At 43.3% G+C, this 15,972-nt stretch overlaps 1 protein-coding gene and 1 long non-coding RNA gene across 3 annotated transcripts in view; one reads left to right on the top strand and one right to left on the bottom strand.

Moving 5' to 3' along the window:
- LOC115567566 (small conductance calcium-activated potassium channel protein 2) overlaps positions 1–15,972 on the bottom strand; it is a 51,144-nt gene that overhangs the window by 14,980 nt on the left and 20,192 nt on the right. The window contains 3 exon segments of the mRNA XM_075488152.1: positions 5,789–5,930; positions 7,758–7,879; positions 8,925–9,221. Of these exon segments, the coding sequence (XP_075344267.1) occupies positions 5,789–5,930; positions 7,758–7,879; positions 8,925–9,221 (561 nt within the window).
- LOC115567567 (uncharacterized) lies at positions 11,081–15,279 on the top strand. Of its 2 annotated transcripts, none has more exons than XR_003981220.1 (2): positions 11,081–11,216; positions 12,364–15,279. It is a non-coding gene; the product is annotated as an uncharacterized LOC115567567 (long non-coding RNA). The 2 variants fall into 2 exon arrangements; XR_003981221.1 differs by having other exon boundaries at positions 11,636–15,279.

Raw genomic sequence — 15,972 nt, 5'->3', positions numbered from 1 at the left:
TCCACATTTCCTCACGTCGAGAGGAAAGCCAAGTCTATTTTCACTTCCAATCCATCTGGTGTGAGATCCATTCTATATCGCCTCTATATGTAGCCGAAAAATAGTCCCCCTTATAGATGAGAAAAACATCAGAGATTGACACTACCTAATTTCTTTTTAATTAGATGCTGTCAATCTGAATTACATGGTGTCAGTCTTCTTCTGTCACAGGAGGCTCCAGGCCTGCAGGAAGTGTAAAAGTGTAAAACACAGACTGGTTTGTCTGTGTTCCAACTCAGCCCACATGGGACATATGGCAAATTCATTTGGGGGAGAGTGACAGCAGTCTCTCAACCAGGAAGACATGCTTGAGAGGAGAAGAAGAGCAGGAACACAGGGAGGAAGACAGACTTAATTAACTTTCAGATTAGACACTGTCTTCAGTGGGGCTGCTAAGTGCTCGCAAGTTCCTCTGAAGGGGCAGGAAAAAAAGGGAGAGAGAAAGGAAGAGGAGATAAAGGGAGTGAAGAGCTATGAGTAAATATAAATGGGAGAGGAAGGAAACACAGAGAGGGATGAATGAAGGCGAGGCGCTGGTGTGTGCGCAGGCTGGGAGGAGAGAAAGACGGAGAAGAAGGCAATGTTAATGAGGTCACATATCTCCTGATAAGTAATGAATTAAGATTAAGAGCGTTTAATGAAAATGTATGAGTGCGCTCCCTTCCTGCCTTGTGAGCGTGTGCATCTCACAGCGGGAGAGGACGGGAGAGTAAAAAAATATAACATGAGTGAGTTTTTTAGAGCGAGGGAGCGTGCAACATTTCTGAAGCGTGTAGAAAAAAATAGCCAAGACTTCGTCGTGCATGGTCCCGGATGATAAGACAAGGTTTTGCCAAAAATAACTTTGGCTGGACTCAGTAAAATGTACCGCACTAACGCAGCATTAGTGCCCACGTCTGTACACTCATCCACTCTATTTGTGTTTATTCAAAAAGTATGAATAAAATATGATTAGAACCAGTGGAAAAACCCTCAGAGCATTCGAACATGTCTGTGCTTTACGTAGAAAAAGCCATCGACGGAAAGTACAGTATGTACAAGTGCAGCACGGAAGTGCACGTATCCAGCTGTGTGTATGTTTGAGCTCGTGTGTTCAAAATTGTCATCTTCGGTCAGAAACAGTGGGGTGCTGATTGGTTTGTCAAGGCAGGCGATGTGCTGGCGAGTGAGTGTGTGTGTGTGTGTGTGTGTGTGTATGAGAGTTTATTTGTGTATACGCCTGCATCCATTTGATTTCAGCAGGGTTCCCTGTGCAATCTCCACAGAGCGACACGGCTGATGATGGCTGCGCCGCTGTGATTTGTTTCATACGCCTGGGTGTTTCCCTCGCTTCCTCCACTACGGCGCAGCCATCAACGTAGCTGTCAGGGAAAGAAGGGGGGAATCACCCATCTGCGTCTCCGTGCAACATCCACACACAGTCTAGGTTAAAACAACGGCATCTCCTCGGTTTCATGGACAGGGCGGAGGAAAACATTTCAGGTCAGCAGGGGGATTGAGGGGACGATGTTCAACACACAAAAAATGTTACATTTAATTTGCTCAACTAGTGAGCACAACACCAGCACTTAGAGATAGACAAAAACACATAATAGGTTTGAAATGACAGCTACTTTGCATCTGTTTAACCTGACGACCCATCCAGAGCAACAGTATATCAAGAGGCTGCAGTAGATGGAAGGCAAACAAAAACACAAACTCAGATGGACGCCACAACACTTTAACCCCCTCTCTTCTCCATTTGACATTTCTATTCATCATGTAAACATTTGAGAAATGGTTTATAATGCAATATAACATCGCCTTTATTTGCCAAATAATTTGATTCCGGTTTACAAAGCTGTCAGTGTATAAGACAGAAACAGACATACAACGAGACAGCAAATACTGAACAAATAATTTAAAGGTGCAGAATAAAGGATGGTGAATAGTACAGGACAGAACTGTACAGTAGTATGTGCAAAGAAAGTGGGTGTACATACAGTATATTAAAAACACTGTAAAAAGTATACCAGTCAGCTAGTCTGTATGTTATAAACATTACAAATAGTGACAAAGACAAAAATCTGTCTAAATTGACGCCGGCATGGATGAGGTCATGTATTAAAGTTATGTTTAGTCACGTTGGCCGAAGCTCCTCAGTTTTGGAACTCCCTGCCAGAGGACTTGAAGAATCACAGATGTCTTTTAAATTCATTTTTTAAAAATGCATCTTTACACAAAAGCTTTTTTTTAAATTCTAGCACCGCGTTCTATTGCCAACATGTTTCATCTGTTTTATTGTCAGTATTCATCTTTATTGTTTTGGGGGTTTTAATTCCAATTTTTGGATTTTCAGTTGCTTGTTTTTATTTGCCTCAGTCTGTATGTTCCGAGCTTGTAAGGCACCGTTCAACTTCATTTTAAAACTAATGTATAAATACAGCATTTCTTCTTCTTTTGCACCTTCTCCTCATTCTTCTTGTTCTTTTTCTACTCTTCCTTGTTGGTGTTGTTTTTGTCTTCTTCCTTGGATAATTATAATTATTATTAGATGTACAGGATTATGTTATAGTGTGTTATAAACCATTTATTAAATGTTTATACATCTTATATATAGGGTTAAAATAAATAGCATACTAACATACGTACATGAATGAAGAACAAAGAACTTAAATACACACATGCATGCATACATTACAACAACATACACCCTTTGCTGTGTAGAGCTCCCTGTGCGGTGCTAGTCTACACACACATACAGACCGACACCTGACACACCCCCAGGTAGCCTCGGGGCAGTGGTATATTCCAACACTGTTGGCCTTCATGTGTTGTCATAGTAACAAAGGCAAGAATTTCTCCTATAGAAACTCATTACAGTAATTCTCAACCATGAAAATAAATAAATAATAACCCTGTTCTCTGCCCCTCGACTTCTCACCCCTGCCACATCACACCTTTCTGTTTCCACCTGCGTCCTTATCGTTTTCTCTGATGATCAACGAAAAAAAAAAACCCAACCCACTCTGAACACTCTGAAGTGTGTGTTTGTGACAGGAGAGGAGAGTGTGTGTGGGAGTCACACAAAGAGTGTGTGTCAAGCTCTGTGTCAGTGTTTGTGTGGAGGATGTAGTCTGTAGCACTGGGCTCGGGACGTTCTGTATCCAACCCCCTGGTTTGTGCCTTAGTGTGTGTGAGTGTGTTAACATTATAGTAAGAGTTGTACTCTAAAACACAAGTTGGATGATTCACTCAGCAAATGGGGGTCTGTGTGCATGTGTGTGTGTGCGCGCATGAGTGTGTTTATTCACACATCTAATGGACTATACAGTGAAGAAAGTAGGTGAGCTGGCAAATACAGAGAGGCTGGACAGACACAGTGAGGATGAGAGAATAAACATGCAGTATCTCAGTGCTACACGGGGAATATTGGACTTGCTTGTGTTTCTTGGAGAAGTTTCATCTCAGTTTGAAACCTGCAACACCTCACTGGTTGGTCAGAACTGAAGAAGCCTCTTGGACGGGAGGTGAAACACCTCCAAGAAACTCCATCAGGTCCATTTGCCACTGTGGAGCACTCAGATATACCGTGCCCACAATGACTGAGAAGCTTCACCAACAGTACGCATGCATGTATGTAAAAGTTTTGGGGAAGTAGCTAGTGAGAAATAAAGATGCCAAAATCTTCTGTGTGAGCCTAGTAGAGGATTCAAATCACGATCTTATTTTACCGTGTTGGTGTGGCTCATCAAAGTTAATGTTGCTCCAGCACCATCACGACAACTGACAATATCACATTTTTGTAATATCATACCAGATAAATAGGCGCATGGGAGAAACTGTCCTTTCTAACAGGTGGTTAATGTTGTGAATAGGATCTATTTCAAAGGACCAGTGCAGGATTTAGTATAATCTAAAAAATTCAAAAGGCCCTCTCTATAACCAGTGTTTGTTCTGTCCATTCTGGGCTACTGTTGGTGGTGCAGCATGGTCATGGCAGACACTAGAAAAAGGAAGGTTAGCTGTGGCGATCCAGTAACTTTCTGTGGAAAATACTTACAGACTGATTTTGAGAGGTACCTTTGTTTGGCTTTCTAATTTGCTCATTTGCATCTTAAGGTACCTTCGCACGTTAACACTCAGCTGTTGTGGTTGCTGCTTGACTTTAGGCGCACTCAGCTCTGACCTAAATGGAAGATTGCTGAGGCAATGGTTTTGGAAATGAAATGCTATTTTAGCAGGTTATCATTTTCTTGATTAAAACAAAAAGAGTTCAGAAACTCTGCTGTTTGTTTTGCCAGTGGTCCCATTATCTTACCGTGTAACTTGACTGTTCTGAGGACTCTTTGCGGACGTTTTTTTAAAATGTTAAGTGGTGCTCGTATTTTTGAATGAGCGCACCGGCTCTACTTTTCACCCACTTTAACGAGCTCAACCACCCTACTGGCATTATCTCTATGGGTGAAACCTTGTGCACAATTATTCCCTCGGGTTTTAAAAATCCATCAAAATCCTCATTCAGGCCTCCTTCAACTTTTTGAGAAACACATTGATAATGTAGTGCTTAATGCATTGCAGGACTCAGGTGAGCGCCCACTGCGCAGTGACTTTGAGCTTTTCATCTGAACATAGTCTAATATTACTAAAAGTGCTCTCCCCCTTGGCAACAAAAAAAAAACAAAAAAAAAACATGCAGCACACCGTGTCCTATGAGAGAAGTATTCCCAGGTAACACATTATCATATTTTGAGTCCTAATTTTTCTCTCGTGACCTTATAAAAATCAACCACAGCCACCACACTTATTAACACATTTAATTTGAGATAACCTGACATTTAGCTGTAGAGCTATTAAGAAATTTTCATTTTTTTGCATTTGAAAAGACACTAATTTCCTCCAGTCAGTCAGAGCAGCAAATGTTACAGTGATTGCATGGTTGTCGTGTCTACATTCAGACAACAAAACGAGTTATTGGACAAGTTAAAAAAAAACTAACTTGTGGTGATTCCTTCAAACAAAAGGACGGCGTAGATGAAGAAGAAGAAGGGCCAGTGTGACAAAGAAGAGACAGAAAACGAGACAAAGAAAGAAGCAAGAATGACAGAAGAGGATGGGGAGGACACCTGTGAAGTGAAGCAAAGAGAGGAGCAGTCGGCAGCTTAAACACTCATACCAACAGATGGACGGCAGATAGAAATAAACACATGGCCTCAGGGAAGGAGAGACGGACAGAGAGGAAAAGAGAGATGGAGGGATAAATAGAAAGAGAGCGACTGAACGAGAGAGGGAGGTAGATAGTGCTACAGGAGGAAAATGAAGAGAGAGAGAGAGCGAGAGAGGGAGAGTGGGAGGACATGGCACACTGAAAGGTGGGACCTTCATTATGTAATGAGGACAGACATGGGAATAACACACACACACACTCACACTCACACACGCACACGCACGCACGCACACACACACACACACACACACACACACACACACACACACACACACACACACACACACACACACACACACAAACACACACAAAACACTAACATGCTCTTGTTTGCACGCCTACGTGCCCAAAACACACAGAGGCACAGATGCAAGCTAATTCAGGGAGGATTGCCCAAATTACACAAATGGCAGAATTTCTCTCGCAAATGACAGAATGCTGTCTAATCTGCTGACCTTTGAACGAGGCGAGGACAGCACCGTGGGGGGAGGGAGGGGAAGGAGGGGAGAGAGGGGAGAAGAGAAAGGGGGGTAATCCACTGACCATGATTCCTGTGAGCAGACAGACTCCTTTGCCACAGTAGGTGTGAGGGACCATGTCTCCATAGCCGATGGACAGGAATGTGATGGAGATAAGCCACATGGCTCCCAGGAAGTTACTGGTCACATCCTGGGCATCATGATACCTAAAAAAGAAACAGAATCCGTGTTCAGAGGATAAAGCCAGTCAATGGTAAAAGATAAAAATAATAATAAAGAAGATACAAAAAATCATAACGGGCCCACTGGTCCTGTCTGCAAATGTGGGCGTCAAACCGAAAAACACGTGTCCTTCAATTTCACCTGACACAGAACATAACACATAGCTGCAGCTCTTGCCTCCATCGTTCCTGTTATATGCACAACACAGTTGCCATGGCGACCAAACCCGGTGCAGATCTGAAACAAAGTTTTCCACCCCCCCCCCCCCCAAAAAAAAAACAACAACATAGAAACAGAAATGTATCGCCTTGGATGTTAGCATCAAATATATTTCCTCTGAGCTCTCTGTGTTTAAAGCAGCTTCCCCTCCCCCCCGATTCATTAGTTTGGTTCGGAGGCGAAATACCAGTTTAACTTGGATGGAGACCAAACAACGGCTTCCCAGCAGGCGGGCCATGATGCAGCTTATTAACCGACTGTGATTTTCCCAGATTTCCTTAGTAATTGTGAAAGCGTCTAAGCCCATCAAAAAGGGATGGTCACTTCTTGCCTTCCTCTTAATGGCACATCAATAACACTACATGACTCACAAAATCAATTAATGTTATCGTTATTAATCTTTAAATGTAAGTGGGCAATCTGATTTACAGTTTGAAACAGTGGGACGGCAAGGTCAGTGGCCACTTCACATCCTCTGCTGGTTTCATTTGATGTCAGATAAACGGCAGAAAAGAAAATAACAAAAAGGGGCGAGTGTTTTCCCTACAAACACATTATCATATGTATTCAGTATCAATTAAAGCACACCTGCATTTGTCACATTAAACTGAAGCCATGATGGTTGTGGACACATCACATCCCATCACAATTTTAGTTAAACGCTGCCTAACTAGCTAGTTAACAATGTATCAGGTTTGCTTCCTTCTGATTTCTGTGATAATGTGAAAAATATTTGAAAAAAGGACCGCTGAGGTTGGTTGCTGACGTATTATTAAGAAGCATGAACAAATGTTGAGATCAGAACGACTTTGCCTCAAGCCTCGTCATTTTTCTATGTGCATGTAACTTGACTTGTAACTTGTAAATGCAGCACCAGGCTGAATGTGGTCGCCATCGCCATCTTTCTTATGGCCAGGTAATGAATTAGTGATCTAAGCGGCTGCTAACTGTAGCTTAATATTATATATCGACATATGACAGCAGTATCAGTCTTGTCATCTAACTCTTTTACTTCCCAAAAAGTCAAACTATTCCTTATTTTTAATCAATTGTAAAAAATTTACTTTCAGGCTCAACATGTCAAAAAAAAATTTCTTAATGCCTGATAACACCATCAGGATTCGTTCATGTATAAATTCTGTCGAGCCGCAATTAATCATTTCATTGTTGCAGCTTTAGATTTCTGTATTGTAATTTCCAGTATATTATACCGTTATTATTGAATCATTCACATGTTTTAATTATGTCCTTATATCTGTTTAAATCTACATCATAGCGGGCTATAACAAAATCAAGTGTTAGTATATGGCTTTTAAATGCTGAATGGGGCAATTAAGATAAAGTGTCTGAGACAGAAGTGGACAAACGAAGTAGCTACTCCATCGCCTGGATCAAATTAAGTGCACGACTGGTGAGAAAGCCTCGTAAACTGGAGTCTAAAGAGGGATTAAGTTACACACATGCCCCAGATTATATTACCTGCCAACTGAATTTAATTGCTCAGTTGAATTTGTCGTCCAATCACAGTCCAGCTCTCTGTCTCATGCACACACATTACAAAACACAAACGACCTCGCTCAGTTAAAACTGACCTCTCGCACACTCGTACGGTCCAGGCGGCGATGATCCACAGGGAGATGCTGAAGACCAGCAGCACCGTCCCGGGGCAGATAGTCATGAGGGTTTTCATTACAAACCGTGTGTTAAAATGCACCTGCAACACACACAAGTACACACACTCAGTACAGCAGAGACCGTAAAACACATTGTATTTTGCATATAGCCATGAATCCTGAACCTGTGCCCAGTTTCCAACACAGACTTCTTTTACTAATTAGTCTTTTGAGTATCTCTTGATAGCAGCAGCACTCGGAGAATCTCCACTGTAATTGGAGTCGAGATTCGGGGCTCGCCCTCTAACACGGGGTCAAGCTATACAGTGTCTTTGAGTAATTGGTCCATTTCGGTGCAGTTTTTATCTGTGGCTCGTTTGCCATCAACTACTGTCAGACGGACGATCTGAAAGCCCTGGAAGGGTTAAGCATCTGATGAATGAGTTGTTATGTCGGAGCTGCACTTCAATGGCAGCTTCACCTCCCCTCCCCGTCACTGCAGCCCGAGGGGTCAGGACAGCGCCACCGCCGATACAAAATGACTCATCTAAAAATCTACTCCATCTCTCTCGAAGTCCTCCTCTCCTTCTCTTCAGAGTTTGAATGTTTCCCCCGCTCCATGCTACATCTCCACTGCCTGATTCTACAATAATGTTTATCGTTTAAAGTCATCACGAAGCTGGCACCAGCCATTTATTGCGTGGCTTGTACGTGTCTCTGCGCGCTCGTGTTGCAATCTCATTCTAGTCCTTTTCTTTTCACGCCCCATTTGAGCCGCACGCAATATCTTGTTCCCATTTCACGCTCCCGTCTCATATTGTATTATGAAAGATCCTCCACAGCTTACAACTAAGTCTCTATGCGCGGCGACGACAAAAGGAGAGGGCTGAGCTGGTGGATGAAAAGAAACGGGGTGACGAGAAGGACGGAGGGGAGGGAAGGACTTGAGATAGCCGGAGAGATAGAGGCCGGGATTGAAAGGGGCAGTGTGGACACAGATTTAATTCAGAGGAGAGAGCTCTTGACCTTACCTTTACAGCTCCCAACACCTCTTTCTGACTTTGAATGGACACACTGGACACACACACACACACATGCGCACGCACACACACACATGCACACCTGCAAGCACAAAACTCCTCTGACCTTATTTAGGGCACCTATACTCCTGGAGGAGGCGTCAGTGAAGAGTTTGCTGTGCAGAAGCATGACTCTAGCGATGAGGTAGAGGCGCAGGAACATGGGCACGCTCAGCACCATGTCCAGGTCAGCCTCGGCCTGCGACGGCGCGTAGGAGAAGGCCAGCCGTGCCCGCCACTGAAACTTAAAGTCCCCGGGCACTGGGTGCACCGCAGAAACCAGCAGCTCCAGAGCGATCAGCAGAACCCTCTCCATGGTCATGGCAATGCGCCAGTCGTCTGCTCCGTTGTCGATGACAAACAGCTGCAGGGACAGGAAGGACATGAAGAGAGTTAAAAGAGGGAAGGAGTTAGACTTGTTTTAATGCGTCACCGTGCAAACTTTTCATCAGGATCCTCTGCTGGCACAGTCCAATCATCAGTACAGCTGACTGATCTGATGATTAAAGGAACCAGCAGCAATTTAGAGTAAATGTCTCTTTTCCTTCTCATCTAATCAGTAATCTATTCAGACTCCTCGCAGTGCTTTGGCTCATTTTCACATAACCTATAACTCTTACTAAAATTAGATGATGCCGAGTCATCTCAAGTGGCTGCTCTTGAGCAAAACAGGTTCCTAATTATCACAACATCAATATTATCTTAAAATAAATACAACCATGTTGGCGCTTCTAACAATGGTACTTTAATTGCAGTTTTCCCTCCCTGTATGTTGTTGTCTTTGTGATGGTAATTGCTGTAGTTGCCCTTAATATCGTTGCCAAAGCCGTTGTTATAAGGAAGCGGTAAGAGCGGGTTTCATTACGAGGGGCACTCCTCCAGACGGTGCTGACAGGAATTGTGGGGCAGTGGTGGTGGGGAAGTGGTGTGATGGGAGGAGGAGAGCGGTGGAAAGAGATGGATGAAATGCAGAGGAAATGATGAGACAAAGATAGGAACGAGGAGGTATGAGGGAAAGGAGGACACGGCATTAAAGAAAAAAAATCTTCTTCTTTTGAGTTCATAAAGGGAATTTTCCAGAGCAGTTAAATGATGTCAGCCTGTTTATAGCACAAAGCAATGGCCGACTCAGGATGTTTGGGGAGCAAGGGTGAAAGGAAAGGACATGTATTTGGTGGGGCATCAGAGCACAGAAATCAATTATAAATTTATAGAGAACTGGAGGGGCACTCTATAGGACACTTTTACATGTTTTACCCACATTTTTCTGGAAATGTATGGCTGTAAACAAAACATGATGCCTCCCAAAAATCAAGCAGAAATTCACTTAATTGTACAATATTCTTTCATAATGTTGGAAAAAGGCTGCAATCTTGCAATACAGCGGTGCGAGTGCATTCCTTTCTTTTTTGGTTAATGAAAATAAAAATATCATTCTTAGGGTTCAATTATGACAAATACGTCTTGATAGTAGATTATTGGACAGAGAAGGGTGAAAGAGAGGGACAGGATTACGACATAAAATAAGTAGTACAGCTTTAAAAGAAAGGCTGGAGCACAGTGAGAGAAATGAGGAACTCCCCTGCTGTAAATCAGCAGAGTTTACCGCCAGATGCTGTGCAGCCTCGAGAAACAGCCAGTGCTAAGAATTGCTCTTTACCACATGATTCATCTCAAGGACTTTCAGCCCACACAAACATTTGTTTAGGAAAACAAAAAAAATACAATAACAGGTCAAACATCAGAACAAGCAGGCGTGACAGCCCGCCGCTCTGTGTCACAGCCAACTGGTCACTGACGGAGGCGGACTGCAGCTCTGCCACTTCCTCCACCACCTATGGACACACACACTGCATATTTCATCTTTTATCTATGTCTATCTCAGCAGGATGCAAGTGTTTTCCTTGTTCTGCTGCTGTTACGTGTATGCACACATGTACACACACACACACACACACACACACACGTGTAGCCTACGCACACACCTGAGTCATTGTGTAAGCTATCATTTGAACCGAGGGTCAAACACTGGCTGAATTCTTTAATGATTTCACTGAGTGTGTATGTGTGTGTGTGTACTGTACGTGTGTGTATTTGTGTATGCCTGAGTGAGTTTGAGAGAGAGTGTGCAGACCCAGCCTCGTCATGGTGACTGTTGCCAAGGCGACAACATCAAAGAGCAGCCAAGCTTAATTAGGATCCCCAGCGAGAGAGAGAGAGAGAGAGAGAGAGAGAGAAGGAGGGAGGAAGAGGGAGGAAGTCAAAAAAGAGAGGAACGCAGTGAGAGATGAGACAAGTAGAAAGAAAAAGGAGATGCAGGAAAAAAGACGGAGAGCCGCGTGTGACAACGAGTGATGAGGTACGGAGAGGAAAGCACAGACAGGTTGTCTAACACTCATGTTCGCTGCAGCGACTTGCAAAGGTTTATGTATCCGCGCATGTGTGTGTGTATGTGTGCGTGCGTGTGCTCACATTTTAGAGACACAAAAATCAAGTCACATAGTCACATTAGAGAGACTCACCTCCAATCTGGGGACAAAAAGCGGGTTCCCGTAAGGTGAACCACTGAATTTCAGGGTTAGGACTCTTTTTTTAGTGCAAGTTCGAGCTCAAGATTGGAGTTACATATGTAGTGGTTACATTTAGGTCTCCGGGGACTGAATGTGAGTCAATGCAATGTTCTCCTTAGTGACAAAAATAAGTTTCTATGTCGGGCACCAAACTCCCTGTACATGTCGTCATTCGTTCTTTTTTTTTTTTTTCCCGTGTGTGTGCCAGACATACATCTTTCTCCTTTTCTCTGACTTCCTCCCAAAATCCCTCTCTCCCCTTCCTTCTCTTCATGAATGACATCTCTCCAAATCAAAACGGAGGTGATCCAGTTTCTTGCCACTGGAGGAAATGAGCGCCTCTCCCTTCCTCTTCCCTCTTCCCTCTTCCCTCCACCCTCTTTCCCTCCCGTCTTGTCCTCCCTCGTGCTCGTGCTGTCGGTCTTTTCCTGGCTAAATCGCCACAAGGAAGGGATAAATAATTAAATTCCATTAGGAAAGTAATCTGTCAATGGAAGTGAGTGAGTGCCACTGCCCCCAACAAGACCAGGACAGAGGGAGGAAATGACGGAGGAGGGGGAGCCGGGACGAGGAGAAGCAGGCAGTGATTGTCTATGTGTGTGTGTGTGTTCAAACACAAACTGTCAAGAGTGAAACAGGGAGGAAGATATGAGAACAGCACCGCTAAATAAACTTGGACATAAAGAACAAGCCCATTGGGACAAACGAACAAGATCATGGGGAGAAAAAGTGTCCTCTGTTGTTTTTTTAATTCTAACAAAACATGGCATCGCAGGGCAGAGGGCAAGGGACGAGGAAAGGCGACAGAAAGCATACAGGACAGAAGGAGGGCGAAGTGAGAGAGGGAAAACACAGAGCAGAGCGGCAGGGTGGAAGCGGGGGAGGCGAAATGTGTGAAAATGAGAGCAGCAAAGATAAGCTGAGGTCTCTTCACAGGTGAAGGTGTAAGGTCTGAGAGGACACTCTCCACCTCAAGCATCCCGACTGCTACATCTGCAACCTGCTGGAGGAGCTTGTCATCCCTCCACCTTTCCTCCTCAGCCATGCATCCGTCTATCCATCCATCCATCCGTGCCTTGACCCCTTCCAGTCCCTGAGGGCACCTTGGTAACTGTGTTAAGTCCCTGATTGCAGATGTCTCTCATCCCGGGAACCAGACGTAGTGCTGGCCAGACAGACTCTTGCACATGTGCATGCACATACACACATCCAGACGGTGCTATCAAATGTAGCACAGACTCTTAAAAAAAAACAGAAGTAGATGCAGGCAAATCAGCCTCATGTCGACATTCCCCCACGGGAGGGAGAGAGACTAAACTCCAGTCTGGGACGGAGACGGCCTTAATCAGCGAAGGAGACAGTGACAGAGCGAACACTGAAAAGCGTGCATGCATACTTTTACACACATAGTCACACCTCTGGGAAATGTCTTGGTCCTACAGCGTGGAAATCCCTCAAACAGGCAGAAAATAACTGGGGCGAGCCAAACGCACACGCGCGCACACATACACACGCGCGCAGAGTGTACGTGAATATGCAGAGAGGATAACGCGCTTTCCTCGACTGTAATTGCAGCTCTGAGGGAACACCCCCGTGGCTGTTTCTACACAGTCGACACGCGGAAGGAAGGAGAGAGGATGCCGTGGAAGTGCAAAAGGGAAGTGTTGGAAAGTGTGAGAGATGAGGAAAGGTTTGCAGTGAGTGCACGAGTGTTGTTGCCACCAGGAAAAATAAAAACAGCAACCAGGAGACAGTGAACAGAGGATTCCACCAGTGCTGCCTTGAGACCAGGAATCTCCCTTGTTCCACATGAAAAACAACCTTAGTTACTAAAAATGGCCAGAGGCTTGCAGGAGACGGATCTAATAAGCTAACATTTCTTGGAAATGAGGGGGTGAAATGCTTCTTTCGTGTCTACTTTCCGAGGAGGACACTGTGTTTTACCTTGCTCTCGTTTTTTATCCTCCATTATAAATTCCCAGGTGGATGTACGTAGAATGTAGAATGTATGTAGAATCTGCAGAACACAACATCACAAACGAGTCCGAGGACTTTAAAGCAGACAACATTTATTGGGAAGAGTTCATTTTATTTTCCGAACGCCGCCTTTCAGCTTTTGAGTGGCTGTGAGTGCCAAGGCTGTATCTTCTTGATCAATGGACTGCTTCTAAAATCCTCCAAAAGTAACTTAATAACACAGTTCACTAATGCTTAAAGTGCACTAATGGAGCGGAGAAACATCTATTTCTCACACACTCCCTTGGAGTTCTATTTGATTAATTTCAACGATGCATTTTTTGCCTTTCAAGGCTTCATTTCTGGCATTCGTCTCCTTTGCAAGTACTAATTTTTCGTGTTGCTTTGTATGGAAAAGTTTGCTGGTGTATGTATGTGTGAAGAAAAGAAAAGGAAAGACGGCCACCGGTGAGCTGGCAGATAAGTGAGTCATGCAACAGACCAGAACTCCAAATACGTGAACGTGCATGTGTGGACGTCCCTGCATGCCACATGAAGCACATGACAGACGCGGTGCAAGCCTCCCAAATTTGCAGATGTTAAATTTTTTAACCAAATATTGAGCCTGGATTTGATCCTGTGAATCATTTATCTTTCTGATGTGCCACTGTGGTTCACTTAACAGCTGTCCTGAGAGTTTTTCTGCTTGATTCATAACTGGCTAGACTAATGATATTTCAGTCCTCAAGCCTCCATTATTCCTGACCAATCTCAGTCAATGGGTACATGTTAACTCAAACTAATGGCGTGCAGCTGCGCAGATTGGACGGTAAATCACAGCACTCTCAACATGTCTCCTGCGTTCATGCTGGTGATAAGAATCTCAGCTCGAATTCTAGTAATATCTGTAAGATAATAGTCTTTATCAGTTAACTAACAGTCACAAAGAATCAGTGATGCAGTCCGACAAAGAAGCAAACAAAAAACAAGGTTAGACTCAGTTATAGAACAATGAAGCAATCGATGATAGAAACACATGTTCAAGGGCAGTGATGAGACCAATGCACCAAAATCACAAAAGACTGAGTTGTGTTGATGTTGCAGCGTTAAGGAGCTAAAGTGGCCCAAAAATATTTCTCCTTGAAACTTTGGTCAAGATAAACTTCTCAGATACATTCCTAAAACAAAGTGATTTGTCACAGTTCAGCATATTCTTGCTGAACTGTTTAGTTACCAAATCTTGATTGTTATAAGAATATTTCCTTTTGTTGGTATGCAAAAAGAGAAAATGTGACACGACAATATAATGGGCAAAATCATCCAGGTAAAGGAAAGGTTCACACAAAAATGAAAATTCAGCCATTATCTACTCACCCTGATTGCTAATGTTAAAAGAAGAATTTAACTTAAGAAGTTAGGTGAAGTTTTGTAGTCCATAAAACATTTCTGGCGCTTCACAGCAAAACATAGTTGCAGCATTCTCCTAAACAACTGAAATAGATGGGGACTTGTTTTACAAAATAATAAATAACCAAATATTTTTTTAAAAAGAAGCCCAGAGAACCCAAAGGTGTCTGAAAAGATGTTTTTAGCCATGCTTTTAGCTACAGTCGAGTCAATTTCCAACTTCTGGAGACTTTGATTATCCTGAAGAAGCTTTATGGAGCCATTTTATGTTTTTTCTTTTTTTCAGTTGTTCCAGCTGCGGAATTCAAAACAAGTCCCCATCTGCTTCAGTTGTTTAAGGGAATGCTGCAAAGTTTTCCATTGGCATGGGGCAAGCATTTATTACTTATTTTCCCTTTTTGACTGAAATGTTCCTTTAAAGATAAAACCTGATTTATCGATGCAGTCCTAAAACATTGTCAGAGTCCCAATAAAGAGTTTAAAACAAAAGTTTGGATATGAGAACCAGAGAGATCATGTTTCTTTTTGCCCCACACATCCTCTGTGTCAACTCGCTGGAGTTGCCCTGCAATTTACTGTTTTCTAGAGAAGTCTTAAAACATCTTCGTAGAGAAGTACGTTCTTCAGATGCTCTGACCCTACACTGATCACACCTGAAATCCCAAGGACATGTATGCTTTGGACTGTAGGAACAAACAGTTCTGCTAACAGCTGAAATGATTCCAGACCTCTTTAAGATAAAATGTCAGCACTTTTTCACTCAGCCACTAGCAGCAGGGTCTGATGGCCACTTGCAGTCCAATCGTGTGCTTTTATGCAAATTGCACAGCAGAGCTGGAAAATACCAGCCATAACACACCAGTAACCACCTGCACAAGAACTCGCTGATCGCATATTTTTGCCAAGGTTTGAGACATTATCAGGACAAAGAAGGCTCCTGCAGAGGAGAAGGAAGGGAAGAACCACAAGGACACTTCTGTAAAAGTGTCTCAGATTATCAGCAGTTTTCAACTTAATCAGCATTTCAATAATTTCTATATCTTATTGTAATAAAGCACTGGAATTAGTCTAATCACTGTTTTCTGAATGTGTGGAATGGATCAAAATGTGGATTTATTAAACAGCTGGCAGAGGATTCGGGACAGTTTGTCATCAATCCAGACAATTCCCCTGAAACCTCTA

This window comes from Sparus aurata, chromosome 17 (assembly GCF_900880675.1).
Source record: "Sparus aurata chromosome 17, fSpaAur1.1, whole genome shotgun sequence".
Classification (NCBI taxonomy): Eukaryota; Metazoa; Chordata; class Actinopteri; order Spariformes; family Sparidae; genus Sparus; species Sparus aurata.
This window is presented reverse-complemented; position numbering and strand designations above follow the sequence as displayed.